Below are 17,783 nucleotides of genomic sequence, written 5' to 3' on the forward strand. Positions count from 1 at the left end.
AGTCCTTTTTTAATGTAGAGATTTACATCCACTGTTACAAATTTTCCTCTGAAAGTAGTTTTCCTCTATCACATGTGTTTTTGTTTTCATTTGTCTTGGTGTGTTATTATTTTTTGCAGTTTTTTATATGGTCTGTTGACTATATAAAAGTGTGGTGTTTAATTTCTAGATATTTCTGAATTTTCCAGTTTTCATTGTTATTAATTTCTGTCTTCATTCTTTTTATAGGCAAAGAAGATACATTGTGAGATTTCAGCCTTAAGTTAGTTGAGATGTGTCTTGTAGCCTAACTTGTTAATCTAGCCTGGAGAATTTCCATGTGTACTTAAGAATATATATTTTGCTCTTGTTAGGTGGAGTGTTCTATAAATGTCTGTTAAGTTTTACGTGGCTTATGGTATTGTTCAGATTCTGTTTTTTTAATTGATATTCTGACTAGTTGTTCTATCCATTATTGAAAGTAGAATGTTGAAGTTTTCAGCTCCTGTAGAGCTGTTCTTTTCCTTCAGTTTTGTCAACATTTCCCTTATATAATCTTTGTTAGGAAAATATATATTTATAATTGTTATGTGTTCCTTATGAATTGACCTATTGTAGTGTTCTTTGTCTCCAATGAAATTTTATGTCAGATAAGGTCTATTTTGTTTGATATAAGTATAGTCAGTCTTTAAGTTACTGCTTGTGTGATATATATTTTTCATCCTTTTTTGTTTTCAACTTGTGTTTTTCAATTTAAAATGTGTCTGTTGTGGGAATCATATGGTTGGATTATGACTTTTTTGTTCATTCTGCATATTTTAACATTTCATTAGGATGCTTAATATTTATTTTTCATGTAATTATTATAAGTCAGATTTTATGCCTACCATTTTGCTGTTTTATGTCTTACTCTTTTTTTACCATCTGTCCCTACATTTGTACTGCCTTTTATGTTAAATATTTTCTAGTGTACTTTGATTTTTTTGTCATTCTTGGACAAAAGTCATTTTCTTAGCGGTTGCTGTGGGGATTGTAATCAACACCTTAATTTACAATAATGTAGTTCTCATGGAAAGCAACCTTGTTTCAATAGCATATAAAAACTTACATAGTTCCTACTTTGTTCCTCTGCCATTTTCTGGTGCTGTTATGGGCATACAAAAGATTTATATCTTTTTTTTTAAAAAGATTTATTTATGCATACAAGAACTGGGGTACAGGCTAGAGGTACTGGGGTGGGAGGTGAGAGGATTCACCAGAGACAGAGTGGGGAACAGAACATGCAGACTGACTGAAACACATTGCTGAGGGGAGCAGCGGGTGAGACAGGAGAGGTTTGCTGCGCCATGTGGGGTAGCTCCCTGGCCGGGCAGGGATCAAACTGTGCTGCAAAGGCTGTGGATAGCCTCACAGTGCTGTGCTTAACCCTTTAGGCCACCAGGAAGGCCCCAAATTATATCTTTATACATTGTCTGCCCACCAATGTTGTTTTATAAATATTGCTCCAAACAATTGTCCTTTAAAGCAAATTTGAGGGGGCCTCCGAGGGGGTCTCCCTGGTGGCGCAGCGGGTTGAGCACAGTGCTGTGTAGCTGTCTGCAGCCTTTGCAGCAGATTCGATTCCTGGCTGGCCAGGGAGATGCCCACATGGTACGGCAGACCTCTCCTGTCTTGCCCACTGCTCCCCTCAGCAGTACTTTCGGTCTGTCTGTTCTGCTCTCCACTCTGTCTCTGGTGGCTCCTGTCACCCTTCCGTGTCTCTGGCCTATACCTCAGCTCTTGTATAAATAAAATAAATCTTAAAAAAAAAAGCAAATATGAAGAAACACAAATTGCAAATAAAAATATATATGCTGTCTTTTACATTGGCCTATGTAAATTTGCATATGCTAATATGTATGTGTAAATTTACCTTTATTGATGTTTTTTATTTTTTTGTGTACATGCAGGTTATTATCCATTTTCCTTTTATTTCAACCTGAAGGAGTCTACTGTAGAGCTTGTCTGCTAGCAACAAATCTCTTCTTTTAAAAATCTGGACTGATTTACTTTCTCCTTGACTTTCAAAATATACAGAATTTTGTTGGATATAGAATTCTTGGTTGACATTCTTCATTACATTGAATATGAACTGGCCTGCTTGGTTTCTGATGAGAAATTGGCTGTTAATCCTTTTGAGGATTACTTGTATATGAGGAGTTTTTTCTTGTTCTTTCACTATTTCTCTAGTTTTGATTTTTGACATTTTAATTATAATGTGACTAGATGAGGGTATCTGAGTTTGCAGAGCTTATTTGTATACTTAGATTGGTATTATTTTCATCATGTTTGAGACTTTTTTACCATTATTTCTTTCAGTAGTCTCTCCACCCTTTCTCTCCCTTCTAAGACTCCCGCTATATTGGTATCAAGATCTGTGGAGGGTCTGTGTTTTTTCCTTCATGTGTTTTTTCTTTAATGTACCGCAGACTGGATCATTTCACTTGACCTATATTCAAGTTCACTTACTGTTTTTTCTGCCTACTCAAATCTTCATTTTTGCCTCTCTGGTGAATTTTTACTTGTTACTGTAATTTTTAACTCCATAATTTTAATTTTTTAAAGATTTATTTTTATTTATGCATACAAGAACTTTGTGTAGGCCAGAGGTGCTGGGGGTTAGAGGATTCACTAAGACAGAGTGGGGAGCAGAACCCACTCTGGATTGACTAAAATACACTGCTGAGGGGAGCAGTGCGCGAGACAGGGAGGTCTGCTTTGCTGTGTGGGTTAGCTCCTTGGCTGGGCCTCAAACTCATGCAGCAGTGGCTGGTGATAGCTTCACAGCACTGAGACTTTAACTCCTCTGCCACCAGGGAGGGCCCTGAAAATGAAGTATTTAAAGAGCTCAAACCCTGTTCTGAGTGTGTCTGAAACTGTTGGGCTGCTGATTTTCATTGTGATTGCTGTGTGTTGTTTTTCAAGGCTACCCTGGTGCTGGGAGAGGAGGATGGGGTCTAGGTATATTAAAACACCACAGTAGGGCCTCCCCGGTGGCGCAGCGGTTGAGTGCTGGGTTGCGAAGCTGCCCGCAGCCTCTGCAGCGCCTGTTCAATCCCCGGCTGCTCCCTGGCCACCGGAGGAGGGTCCCACATGGCGGGCAGACCTCTCCTGCAGCCCGCCCGCCCGCTGCTCCCCTCAGCATTGTACTTCGTCACTCTGCCTTCTCTGCTCCCAGCTCTGGCTCTGGTGAATTCTCTCACCCTCCCGCGCTTCTGACTATACCCAGTGCTTGTATAAATAAATAAAATAAATCTTTTTAAAAAAAATTTTTTTTCTAAAAAAAACCCAAAAAACAAACAAAAAAAAACCCACCACAGTATTCACAGTTTTATCTGAATGCAGCTATTTTCCTCGAATATGAAAGAATAGGTACTCCCCAGATTGTTAAAAATCTTTGGTTAATGTCCAGAGTACTGAAGAAGTTTGACAGTTTTTTTGCCAGTGTTTTTGTTGCATTTTTAGAGATTTTTGGAAGTTCTTACTCTAGTTTTTCTGATGATATCTGAGTGATCTGATGATAACTGAGTGATATTATTATCATCTATCACTCAGTTATTTCTTAAGGAGGTCTGGATAATAAATTTAAATATGTTATATTTTTCCATGTAGTTAACAATTTCTGATGCTCCCCATTTCTTTGTGTAGATTCCTTTCTGTCGATTTTCATTTGTTACCATTTTCTTTCAACCTAATTGACTTTAATATTTCCTTTGATGCAAGTATGTAATCCTTTCACTTGGCTAACAAGTTCTTTACTTCATCTTTGGAACTGCATTTATGAAGCATAGTTTAATACATTTGTCTTGTTTTATCAGTGCAGTTGTGGCCTCGTAAATTGAATTGGGTCATTCCTGTCTCTGTTTTAAATGATTGTGAGTGATTATCATTTCTTCTTTATATGTAGATAGAATTCAATAGTAAAATCATCAGAACCTGGAGTTTTCTTTGCTGAGAAGTTTTTTTAAATGAATTCAGTATCTTTATTTTTTATTTTTTAAAAAATTATTTATTTATACATACAAGAACTGGGGTACAGGCCAGAGGTACCAGGGGGAGGGAGAGTGAGAGGATTCACCAGAGACAGAGTGGGGAACAGAACAAGCAGATCCACTGAAGTACACTGCTGAGGGGAGCAGCAGGCGAGGCAGGAGAGGTCTGTTGTGCCATGTGGGTCATCTCCCTGGACAGGGATCAAACTAGTGCTGCAGAGGCTGCTGATAGCTTCATAGTGCTGTGTCTTAACCCTTTGTGCCACCAGGGAGGCCCCAATTCAATCTCTTTAGTATAGACAGAGCAAGTCAAATTATTTTTCCTGAGTGTATATCCCTTACTGTCGTTTTAATGTCTGCTGGGTCTATAGTGATGTCATGTGTTTTAGTCCTGATTGATATTGGTTATTTTTGTTTTTATGATTTTTTTTAATAGATTCCAGACTAAGTTCTTATTTTGTTTCATTTGATGTAGGCCAAGTGGTTCTCAACTGGGAACAGTTTTGCCCTCCAGGGAATATTTGGCAATGTCTGAAGTTAATTTAAACATTTATTTTTACCCTTTTTATTTCCTATACAAGAATTTTGGTTTAGAAGTTTAATTAGATTCAAGAGTGTAAAGATCTGGATAAGAAAACTTCATCTTTATTAGATTTATTTTACTTATGCATACAAGAGCTGGGGTGTACATCAGAGGTGGGGGGCGGATGAGATGATTCACCAGAGACAGAGTAGGGAGCAGAACAGGCAGATCTACTGAAATCCACTGCTGAGGGGAGCATCGGGTGAGACAAGAGAGGTCTGCTGCTCCATGTGGGTCAGCAACCTGGCCAGGGATCAAACTCATGCTGCAGTGGTTGCTGATAGCTTCATAGTGCTAAGACTTAACCCCTTGTACCATCAGAAGGCCTAAGAACACTTTATCTTTATTTTGCATTCTTCATATTGCATCATACCAGGAGATTAAATTTAGTCATTTGGTTAAGGTAATGAATGTCAGATACCTAAATATCTCTTTGGCAGTTAGCATTTATAGGGCAATACTCTCATACCTTATATATCCTGTTACCCATGAGGCTTTAGTATATCAATTAATGATCCTTACCTGAATCAGCTTCAGGCTTCTAAAAGAGTGATTCTTTCAAATATGTTGTTCTTTTCTTCCTTTATTTCTAGCATTCTTCAGTAAGGAAGAGCTTTTCTTCTTTCACTCCCTCTTTTAATAATAGAGAATCATGAATTTTTATTCAATATAGTAAAATCAATTCCAGTTATTCTTGATGCTCTGAAATCAATGTCAAATAAAAAAATCAAAATAAATAAATGAAATCGATGTTGTCTCCTTCAGAGATTCTCCTTTGTACCTTTGGTTGATGTTGCTAGTCTTGAGCACTTTCTGTAGCGCTCTCAGCACAATCAGATGTCATAGGCCTGCTTTTAATTTTCCAAATCCTAGTCATAGAACTATTTCTCTAATTACCTTAGTACTGTTTAGTAGGAGTGGGATTTAGAGCTAAGATCTGGGGGCTAGATATGTTTTTTCTTACTGGTTTGTTGTTTTTTTAGGTCTTTAAAAGGAGGACCTGTCACATTTCATTATTAAATGGTTCCTATTGATATTGCCAATCAAAATTAAATATTTAAAATTTTTTCCTTTCATTAAAAATCTTGGTTCCTATTATTCTTATGGTTCCTTATTTGCTTTATCCTATAGTAAACATCAAATAGTTTGAAATTACAGTAATTGGTATTCTAGTGAATTTTTTTTTCTTAAAGGTTTATTTATTTATGCATACAAGAGCTGGGGTATAGGCCAGGGATGCGGGGGGTGAGAGGATTCACCAGAGACAGAGTGGGGAACAGAACAGGTAGACCGACTAAAACACACTGCTGAGGGGAGCAGCGGGCGAGACAGGAGAGGTCTTCTGCACCATGTGGGTTGCTCCCTGGCTGGCCAGGGATGGAACTCGTGCTGCAGAGGCTGCAGACTGCTTCATAGTGTGTTGCTTAACCCCTTGCACCACCAGGGAGGTCCCTAGTGAATTCTTACTAGTACTTTAACCTGAGTGAAGTTTAAGCTGACTTTATAGTTTTGTTTCTTCGAATTTGTCCCACTCAAGATCAGTATACTCAGAGAACCATGTTCACTGTTAACTTGGAATAATGATTTTCTTTGCACATGTTAATATTTGATAAGCAGTTAATCTGTGTTCAGTGTTAGGAATTGCTTTTTTACTTTGACATGGTTTTGCATATATAAAACATTTTCAGTTTTTCAAAAATCAAATCTATAATAAAAGCCTATGTAAAAAAACTTGCTCCTGTTTCTATCCTGTCTACTCCAATACCCTGTAAATAACCATTTCTTTCATTTTTGGTTTAGTCTTTTAGATGTGTTTTGGCTTTTAAGTAGCCATAGAGATTCTTTCTTCTTCTGTTTCCTTAAACAGAAGGTACTACCTATGTATATACAGTCCTGTATATTGCTTTTATTTTACTTACATATTTTGGAAATCACTCTACTCGTCCAAGTTTTTCCTTTGTCGGATCAGACATAATTTATTATTCATAACAAAACCCACAATTTTGAGTGAATTTCATAATTGATTTGGTTTGTAAAAGAAAGCACATTTCTCAGTGCCGGTGGAAAGAACTCTGAACTTGCAATCTAATCTTTATTGGTTCTTAATTTCTTTCTGTCAAATAATAAGGTTTATTCATGTAACCTAAGGTCTCTTCCCCACCAAATTCTCAGGGAATAGAGAAGGTATGGGTGTGGTACAGACTGTTGGCAGCCTGATGCTCTTATTTCAAGCTAAATTTTAATCCTCATATCCCTATTTTTATTTTGGCAGTTGTAGTCACTTTAGGTAAAAGGAATATGTGTATATACATATACAAATATGTATATATAGTGCATTATAGATTTACATGAGAATAAAATATGAGTATCCTTTCAGTCTAGCACAATCTGTTATAGAAGGATCTTGTAGGATCTGTTCTTAACTCTGGAATGATAGAAAAATTTTCCTTTCATTTTCATGATCTTAAGATGCTAATCAATTGAACATTAAAACATTATCCTGTTCCTTGCTGCTTTAAAGTTTTCAGAATTCTTTGTAACGTTTTGTTCTTTGATGGTGATCTCTCTGTTCAGTGTGTGCCTCTGTTGTGTTGGGGAAACTGATGCTTCTGGTTTCCAATCTAGTCAAGCTATTATTATTACTTGAGTCATATCTTAATATTTATTTTACCACTGCATTGTGGCCTCCCTTTTCATCATTTGAAGAGTTCCAATATTTTTTTAAAGATTTGTTTATTTATGTATATAAGAGCTGGGGTACAGCCCAGAGATGCAGGGGTGGGGGTGAGAGGATTCACCAGAGACAGAGTGGGGAACAGAACAGGCAGATTGACCAAAGTACACTGCTGAGGGGAGCAGCGGGCAGCAGGTTAGACAGGAGAGGTCTGCTGCACTGTATGGGTTGCTCCCTGGCTGGCCGGGGATCGAACTCGTGCTACAGAGGCTGTGGATTGCTTCATAGTGCTGTGCTTAACCCCTTGCACCACCAGGGAGGCCCCGAAGAGTTCCAATATTAAATCAGGTTTTTCAGAGAGGAACTCAAAACAGGGAAACAGCTATAAACATACTTCATTTTTTTTTAAAGATTTATTTTATTTATACAAGCACTGGGTATAGTCAGAAGCGCGGGAAGGTGAGAGAATTCACCAGAGCCAGAGCGGGGAGCAGAGCAGGCAGAAGGACCGAAGTACACTACTGAGGGGAGCAGCGGGCGGCAGGAGAGGTCTGTGCGCCATGTGGGACCCTCCTCTGGTGGCCGGGGAGCAGCCAGGGATTGAACCGGCGCTGCAGAGGCTGCGGGCAGCTTCGCAACCCAGCACTCAACCGTTGCGCCACCAGGGAGGCCCAAAACATACTTCATTTTGGAGGTCTTTTTTTTTTTTATCAATTAGATATCAACATGAGTTTTCTGCAAAATGCATTCAAATGTGAAGTAAAAATATTTAAGGTAAATATTTAACTGTTTGCTGTTTAACTCTGAGAAACAATCTTTCTTATTTTTTCTGCATGTCTGATCTTTGTCACAGAGTGGGAAGAAGTGTTGAAAGTTTGTAGGGAAAGATAAAGAGTAGATGAATTAATTAAGAGACTTCTGAGAAGAAGGTATTTGCAAAGTTTTGAAAGTGGTAAATGTAATTGATGGTGAAGGTGTATTTTCTGAGAAATTTTTCAATTTAGATTTATCTTTTCTTACATGTGTAAGAAAATCTTTTCTTACAGGTATAAACCATGAAATAAAGCTAATTATGGTTGAATGCCTGCAGTTTAAAGATTTAGAGACAGAAATTTGGAGACCAGCAGATGTTTGCTGTCTTTGAATTCATTGTTAAAGCATAGCCACTTCGGGGCCTTCCCGGTGGTGCAGCGGTTGAGCCCTGGGCTGTGAAGCTGCCCGCAGCCTCTGCAGAGCCGGTTCGATCCCCAGTCACCGGCGAGGGTCCCACATGACGCGCAGACCTCTCCTACCGCCCGCTGCTCCCCTCCGCAGTGTATTTCGTTAGTCTGCCTGTTCTGTTCCCTGCTCTGGCTCTGGTGAATTCTTTCACCCTCCCGCGCTTCTGACTGTACCCAGTGCTTGTATAAATAAATAAATAAATCTTAAAAAAAAAAAAAATTCACTCTTTAAAAAAAAAAGCATAGCCACTTCATTCCACATAACCTGAATGTTAGTGAGCATTTTTCTTGTGGTGTTAGGAGTCAGAAGATGTCTGAAACAGATAAATCTGAAAGTTTCAGAGCATAATATGTAATCAAATTGAGTGTAGATATTTAAGTCTTATTTCTTCATAATCGAAAATGGTTGATTTTGTGCAAATGTAATTACATAACTACTAGATTGATTTCTGTATCCAGATGTCTTCAGAAATACAGGTTTGTGAAATAACCTAAAACCAAAGCACAAGTTTTGGTTGGCAAATTCTTGTATATGTACTCTGTTAAATGCATAGATAGTGCATGACTCCCTGGTGACCTATGGGTTAAGTCTCAGCACTGTCACCTCTATGATCTGAGTTCCATCCCCAACCAGTGAGCTAACCTACATAGGCAGACCTCTCCTATCTTGCCTGTTCTGTTCCCCGCTCTCTCTGGTGAATCCTCTCACTCCCAGCACCTCTAGCCTTCACCCAGTTCTTCTGTGCAAAAAAAAAAAAAAAAAAAAAGGAAAGTGCATGACCATCATAAAGAAGTACTTTTAGAAATTAAGAAAGGTTCTTTGTGCTAAGTTCTCAGAATGTCAGGTTCTATTAAAAAACTATGAAAAGAGGGCCTCCCCTGGTGGCACAGGCGGTTGAGCACAGCGCTGTGAAGCTGTCCACAGCCTCTGCAGCGCCGGTTTGATCCCTGCGGGCCAGCGAGGGTCCCACATGGCGCAGCAGACCTCTCCTGTCTCGCCTGCTGCTCTTCTCAGCAGTGTATTTCATCAGTCTGCCTGTTCTGTACCCCACTCTGTCTCTGGTGAATCTTCTCACCCTCCCATGCATCTGGTCTGTACCCTGGTTCTTCTATGAATAAATAATTAAATCTTAAAAAAAAATTATGAAAAGAAAAAAAATTTAGCTAGTGTTGATATATTTTTGCAAAAATGTTTAAAGATTTTTAAGTATACAGTATATAGAAATTTATTTTTACTTAACACTCATTTGTAGTTTTATTATATACCAATCATTGCTGTCTTTTTTTTTTAAAGATTTATTTATGCATACAAGAGCTGGGGTACAGGCCAGAGTTGTGGGAGGTGAGAGGATTCACCAGAGACAGAATGGGGAAAAGAACAGGCAGACTGACTGAAATACACTGCTGAGGGGAGCAGCAGGCGAGACAGGAGAGGTCTGCCTTACCATGTGGGTTGCTCCCTGGCTGGCCGGGGATTGAACTTGTGCTGGAGAGGCTGCAGATTGCTTCATAGTATGGTGCTTAACCCCTTGCACCACCAGGGAGGCCCCCCATTGCTGTGTTTTTTAAACTCATAACAAGGCTACATATTTTCATGTTTTTATGAGAGTATGCTTTTGCTAATGATCATTTTCCCCCAGTAGTTTAACAGTCATCCACATTTAACTTAACATGAGGCTTTTTTTTTTTTTTTAAAGTTTACGTGTACAAGAACTGGCATACAAGTCAGAGGTGTGGGGTATGGGAGGATTCACCAGAGACAGAGTGGGGAACAGAACAGGCAGATTGACTGAAATACACTGCTGAGAGGAGCAGCAGGTGAGACAGGAGAGGTCTGCTGTGCCAGGTGGGTAGCTCCCTGGCCGGGGATTGAACTTGTGCTGCAGTGGCTGCGGATAGCTTCGTAGTGCTGCATCTTAACCCCTTGTGCCACCAGGGAGGTCCCTAACATAAAGCTTTTAATCTCATATTTTGTAGTGAAAGTTACAAATCACATTACTCAGTGATTTCACCAAAATAATATTTTATGTTGCAAAGGTTTTAAAAATAATAATTATTATAGGCAGACTTTCTATATTATATATATTAATGATACAAGGAAAAATAGTGATCTAAGTGGAAATAGAAGTAAACACCTCATGTGAAAAGCATTTGTTTTGCCTTGTTTACTTTTTACAAAGTAATCACTTTGAAACTTTGACAGCATGTAGGTTTGAAAATACATTTGGATTGATTATCTTTCAGCAGCATCATGTATCATCTATCCTTTTTATGGAATTTTATTCTTACACCTTCTGCAGGTTGAGGGAGGCAAAATAGAACTTCTTAACATTTGTAAGGAAGGTGCTTTTACTTTTACCAGAATATTTTCTATTTTTGTTATGACACTGTTTTCTTGTTGGATTCCTCTGTTGGAGGACAACTTTCAATTTATTTGCTTTAAGTACTTAGATTGTGAAGGTTTGTTACTTTTGCCTTTGCCTTGTGATTTGTAATCACAAAATTACACCTAGTTACTTCTCTGGTACATTTAATATACATGGGTCTAGATAATTCTCTGGAACTACTTGGGTAGACCAGAATTAAATAGGTTTGAATCGATGACTTTTCAAATAGTTATCTTCCACTCCCTGCTCAGTAAACTATACTGCGTGGACCCTGAACTGTTTCTGACTCATCTAAAGGTTAATGTAGCAGAAAATAAAATTCACCTTTCATTTAACCTTGTTGGTGGAGTTAGTAGGGGGTGGGTTGTGAGTATCTGACATATTTTCTGCTACCCTTCTAGAGAATAATGTTCTATTTGCATTTATCTATCACTTGGAAGATGCAGGGGAAAGTCATTAGTATAGACTATTTCTCATATTTGATTTAAAGCTGGTATGCGCATCTATAGTGTTACCTTTAGTTGACACTCAGTAGATATTAGTTGATTAAAGGAAGAAACCTGGATTCTATTTCTAGCTCTGCTGCTAAGTAGATAGTTTTCTTCTCTGTTGTGCACACTATTAGAATTCAGCTGGTTTGCATTTCACAAGGACTAAAGGCCAGAAAGTACCATGAGTCAAGATACTGAGTGTTTTAAGGAAAAAACAGCTGGCATGCTGTGCTGCTCTAAAGGTGAGAAGGCAAGACCTGATGTGCGCTGCCTTAAGATGGAGTGGCCAGACTGAGTGAAGAGAATGTGATTTCATCCATGCATGAACCAGATACACTGTGGCATTAGTGGGTCTTGTTATACAAGAATATAGTTCTGGCATATGGTATAGCGATTGCTCAGGGCCTAGGTCATTTTACTTCTGTTATGAATAGTCAAATTTCATTTGGCCCTGGGCCAGTGAGGTAGTGGTTAATTTTATGGATTCTTTAGAACCATTTTGAGAATAATTTCTTTTAAATTGGTATTCTTCCTGCAATTAAATATAGAACATTGAATTTTGACGTACACCCTCTCCTTCCCACTTGCACTGTCATTTATTTCCCACCCACTCTTACCCAACACTCCATCGAGCTTCAATTTTCTTTTTATCTCTTCTTCCATCTATCAAACTATTTCTTATCTATGACACTGTATATGGTGAGACTTGCTCTCTGTGTCAGCATGAGATCAGTGATCAGGGCCAGGTAAGTATCTGGGTACAAAGAAGCTGCCTCACACTTGTTCTGGCTCTACTACTCTGTAACATTCTCTAAGCAGCTAGGCTGCCACTGGCGGCAACAAAGGAGTGGGTTCCTGCCCTTTTCTTTTTTCAGATTGAATTTAAGTGTATGGCATTCTAGTTCTTCTTGTGGTTAGCGGCGTCTTGCTTGGTCCAGAGTCAAGAATCACCTCTTCCAATCCTATTGAATAGTTCCCCCAGAGAGTGAAGACTGATTCTCACCCCTTTCCCTCACCCCTTTCTAAATTAGCTCCTGTATGAGTTTCAGAGAGGTATTCACAGTTCCTTGGCCACAGGCAAGTGGGAAGTGCTGGAGGAGGCGAGCACTCCTATGATCTGTTTCCTTGTGGATCTGGTGGTCTGACCACCACAGGGCCATCTTTTGCCTCTTTGGGATTTCTTAGTTCTCACTTTCTGGCTTCATATCTCTAAATGTCCTAAGATTCAAGCTACTGTTACTCTTTATTTTTTTACCTAGTATCTTACCTCTCTTTTATGGCATCTTTTGACTCTTGATAATATAGTCTGATGATACACTTATTTATCTAGTAATTTTTTAAACTATCCTTTATCCTTCCTTTGCCATTGGAAGGTTTTGGAGAGAGCCATTTGCTCTTACAGTTCTAAAAGAGGTTAGGAGAATTTCAGAATCTAAAAATTAGCTAGTAGTAAAGTTCTTGCTATACTTTTAATGACAGAATCAAAGAGGAACAGATGCTTTTAACACATCTTTTATAAATTTTGGTTTTGATAACAACATTTTCTTTTTCTCAGTTGCATTAGGTCGTAACCAACCTTTGAAAAAGGAGAAACCAAAATGGAAAAGCGATTATCCCATGACAGATGGACAGCTGCGCAGCAAGAGGGACGAGTTTTGGGATACCGCACCAGCTTTTGAAGGCCGAAAAGAGATATGGGATGCGTTGAAGGCTGCGGCACATGCTTTCGAGAGCAATGATCACGAACTGGCGCAAGCAATCATTGATGGTGCAAACATAACATTGCCACATGGTAGGTCTGGCCCTGTAGGACTTGGGGAACACTATCAACTCATTTTGAATAGCAGGAAACACATGGGAAGTTTTCTTTTTCTGTTTTCTTTTTTTTTTTTTTTAATGTACCAAGGAGTAATGTTGTTCTTTGCTTCTTTGTATATCTTTCAGCTGAAGAAAGTTTTAGTTTTTAAATTTTTTAATCTCAAGGAAGAGAACACTTGATAACCTCTGCTTTCTAGTTTCCATATAGTCTAGTTCTTCATCATCTTCCTCCCTCTCCCAAATCTTTTAGAATCACTGTTTCATTTCCCCTCCAGCACTGAAGAGGCACTCTCAATTTAGAGCTCAGAGATTATAGAGACTCCATGGTCACTCTTTTGGTCATTACACTTTTTTTTTAAATTTGTTTTTAATAATTAAATTAAAAAATTTTACATCATTGTTCATTTTTAAACAATATTTGCTTGGGCCTCCCCGGTGGCGCAGCGGTTGAGCGCTGGGTTGCGAAGCTGCCCGCAGCCTCTGCACCGCCGGTTCGATCCCCGGCTGCTCCCCAGCCACCGGAGGAGGGTCCCACATGGCGCGCAGACCTCTCCTGCCGCCCGCTGCTCCCCTCAGCAGTGTACTTCGGTCCTTCTGCCTGCTCTGCTCCCTGCTCTGGCTCTGGTGAATTCTCTCACCCTCCCGCGCTTCTGACTGTACCCAGTGCATGTATAAACAAAACAAACAAACAAATAAATAAATAAATAAACATGCCTCTATATAAAAAAAAAAATAATAATAATAATAAAAAAATAAACAATATTTGCTTCTCCCCCAACCCCCTCAGGTGTAGTCCCTATAGAATTTCCACCCGTGTACCATCACCTCAGTCCCCTGTGCTCCTCCCTCTGATCCCTCTCCCTCCTCCCCTGCAGAATGTCTCTAATTTATAATTGTCTGTTTTTGCTTTGTTGTGTTTATGTACTGTTACTATTTTTTTTTTACACTGATGTCTTATTTGGTTCCCCTATATTCCCGATATAAGTGAAACCATCCGATATTTTTCTTTTTCCTTCTGATTTATTTCACTGAGCATAGTTCCTTCTAGCTCCATCCACATTGCTGTGAATGGCATGAGTTTATCTTTTTTGATTGCTGAAATCAAATCTGTTTTTAGCATAATGAGCAAACCTAAACTTGGAAGTGTTCTTAAGGGCAGTTTTCAATGATTATGGCTCTGAGTATTATTAGAAACCTCTCTCCTTTGCTTTGGAATGTGACCCTGAAGACCATTGTATACTTTGAATGTTTCCAGAGGCAGGCATGTGCTGGACCCATGATCATTCTCTTATTTGGTCTCCTTTATTAGAAATACAAAAAATTTATCAGGGTATACTGAGACTTAACATGTTAATTTATATTCTATTCTTTGTTCTTTTGATTACTGTATTTGCAAGTTTTTCTTTTCAATTTTTCAAATTAATATTTTTCTACATTGCTTTTTCCACACATATTAATCACCTATATTCCTTGCATTGTTTCCTATTATTCATTATCAGGGAATAAAAAGAAGGGCCTTTTTTTATTACCATAGCTTCAATTTCTTTTTTATTATCTCCCTTTTTTCTACATTTTCAGAAGATCTTGCTTTTCATTGTTAATCATCTACTTTATGTCCTTCAACTCTTTTTCAAATAAAAGATACTTAACTTCCATCACCATTTTCTAAATCTCCATTAATTTGTTGTCACAGATTTGTATTAATGACATTTATTGAGTACCCACTGTATGTGGATCACTTTTTCTACACAGGTATAAAAATGATCCCTCCTGTATTGGAAAACTTTATATTAAAATGCCACTTTCGTATATGACTTTTTAGTCTCTATTTGCATGGATAGTCTCAATTCTTTACTGTGTATATGTTTGAGGTAGACATCAACTAATGCCATTACTTTTTTTATTTCAACAATTTGTCTTCAAATATTGTCTTCAAATATAACGGAAAGGGTTGTAAAGGAATTTGACTTATTTTACAAATAGTTTTATCATCTTTTTAGAAAAAAAACCTCCTGTATTTTTTAAACAGAATTTATATTTATATTTGCATAGGCCTACAAGTGGGGGTGGGGGTGAGAAAAGTTTATGTTATGTACTATCTATGATTGTTTTATTTAGAAGCCTGAGATCCAGAACCCTTAAACTTTGACTTCCTCCTTTTGCAGTTATGATAGTTATTTATAGGAATATTTAACTGTAGTCTGTAATTGTGGCTTCTTTTACAAGTTCATGGAGGCAGAGTAGCTCTGCTTCATGTAAAGTGGGGCCCATGCATATGCTGTTGGTGATGGACTCAGATCTTTAAGGAATGTGGTCCCTCATTGCTGCTTATCTGTGTGAACTGCCAAGAAAAATAATGTCGTTGACAGCTCCACAAACAAACAGATTAGGGAAAATTTTTCTTGGAAAAATTAGAATATTGGATGAGCCTCTACCCCCTTTCTATGTTTAAGGAATGTTTTCTGCTTTGGCTAGAATGAAACTGATGTCTGAGCTTCCCTCTTTTAAAGTTCTTTAATAACTTTCTGCATCATTATATTGTCCTTGATAGCCTTGATTGAACTCCCTTGTTCATATCTGAAACTTATCAAAAGTCCATTTTCTTGGGTGAACTTCGAAATCTAAATAGCTGTTTAGATGCTTATATCTATATCTGCTCATTGGTATTATAGAAATTTCATCCATCCACACAGGTGTCCTTTTGAATTAATATTTCTCTGTCCTTTGGGTAGATTCCTAGGAGTGAAATTGCTGGGTCATATGGTAGCTCCATTTTTAGTATTTTGAAGGTCCTCCACACAGCTTTCCATAGTGGTTGGACCACTTTGCATTCCCACCAGCAGTGTAACAGCTTTCTCTTCACATCCTCACCAGCATTTGTTGTTGACAATTTTTAAAATATTTTCCATTCTCACTGGTGTGTGGTGGTATCTCATTGTGGTTTTGATTTGCATTTCCCTGATTATTAGTGATGTTCAGCATTTTCTCCTATATCTGTTGCCCATTTGCATTTCCTCTTTGGAGAAGTAGCTCTTTAGCTCTTCTGCCCATTTTTTGACTGGATTGTTTGCTTTTTTTGTTGTTGTTGTTGAATCATGTGAGCTCTTTGTAGATTTTTTTTATTTAGGGTGTCTCTGGTTACTGTCTCTCTTGCTGTGCAAAAGGTTTTTAGTTTGATGTAGTTTGATGTAGTCTCAGCAGTTTATCTTTTCCTTCATTTTCTTTGTTTCTGGAGAGGAGTCCTCAGAAGATGTTTCTGAGGTATATGTCATGGAGTGTTTTGCCTATGTTTTCTATGTATTTTATAGTTTCAGGTCTTACATTCAAATCTTTTATCCATTTTGAGTTGGTTTTTATGTGGTGTGAGTTAGTAGAATGACTTAATTTTCAAGAAAAGAACAGAATCACTTTCCTCCCATGTTTCCTCTTTTTACTGTGATTCCATTGAATATTATGTTCTTTGTTACAATTACAGTCATCAGGTCATATTACATTCCTGCCTTGTCCAAGGACAAAATAAATCTGTACTTTCAAATTATCTTCCTCTGTTAATACCACTAAGTTTTGGGTATATTATTCTCAAATGGCAATAGGGCAAGTTAAGAGAGAAGTTGGTGTCATAATTATCTGGGAATTTTGTTTACATACTTATGTTCTCACTTTGAAAATTATGTACACGGCCTCCCCGGTGGCACAGAGGGTTGAGCGCTGCTCTGTGAAGCTGTCCACAGCCTCTGCAGTGCAGGTTCGATCCCAGCCGGCCGGCGAGAATCCCACATGGTACAGCAGACTTCTGTTGCGCCTGCTGCTCCCCTCAGCAGTGTTTTTCAGTTGTCTGCCTGTTCTGCTCCTTGTTCTGTCTCTGGTGAATCCTCTCACCCTCCCGTGCCTCTGGCCTATACCCCAGCTCTTGTATAAAAATAAATAAATCTTTAAAAAAAAAAAAGAAAGAAAATTATGTATTGGCAAAATTTTCTTGGATTCTGATATGGTATCCCATTTCCAGACTCTCCCATCCTGTAAGAGTTTTATTTTCCATTATCTATATGGCATTTTAAAACTTGCAGCCCTTAATTCCTGAAAGAGCTTATTTTTTTCTCTGACTGCTATTTTGCGATTATCTAAAAATCCTAAAATATTCCTAATATTTTGCCAGTGAAAACTTGTTATAGATTAGCATCTTGCCCAAATTAACATAAACAGGGTTTTTTAAAAAAATGGTTATTTTCAATTTTCAGAGTCTGGTTCATAGTGACTAGTCATTTTCTACTAGAGCTTGTTCAGAAACAATACCTGTTTATTTTGTAATGATGAACATTTAATCCCTTGTAGAATTATGATATAGACGGTTAAAAAGAACTTTAAAAATTGTCTGTTCTGGGGCCTCCCTGGTGGCACAGGGGTTAAAAGCAAGCGCTATCAAGCTATTGCCAGCCACTGCAGCACCAGTTCAATCCACGGCCAGCCAAGGAGCAACCCAGGTAGCATAGCAGACCTCTCCTTCCTCGACCACTGCTCCCCTCAGCAGTGTATTTCAGTTGATCTGCCTGTGCTGCTCCCCACTCCCTCTGGTGAACACCCCAGTTCTTATATGCATAAA

The 17,783-nt window shown here is 38.3% G+C and overlaps 1 protein-coding gene across 4 annotated transcripts in view; it reads left to right on the forward strand.

Moving 5' to 3' along the window:
* UBTD2 (ubiquitin domain containing 2) overlaps positions 1-17,783 on the forward strand; it is a 62,808-nt gene that overhangs the window by 31,413 nt on the left and 13,612 nt on the right. For all 4 annotated transcript variants that reach the window (XM_054691301.1, XM_037501137.2, XM_054691300.1 and 1 more), the window contains exon 2: positions 12,921-13,157. In XM_054691301.1, the coding sequence (XP_054547276.1) occupies positions 12,983-13,157 (175 nt within the window). In that variant the 5' untranslated portion in view covers positions 12,921-12,982. The remainder of the gene's footprint in view (positions 1-12,920; positions 13,158-17,783) is intronic.

This window comes from Talpa occidentalis, unplaced genomic scaffold (genome assembly GCF_014898055.3).
Source record: "Talpa occidentalis isolate TD23 unplaced genomic scaffold, MPIMG_talOcc4v2.1 talOcc4.9, whole genome shotgun sequence".
In the NCBI taxonomy this organism is placed as follows: Eukaryota; Metazoa; Chordata; class Mammalia; order Eulipotyphla; family Talpidae; genus Talpa; species Talpa occidentalis.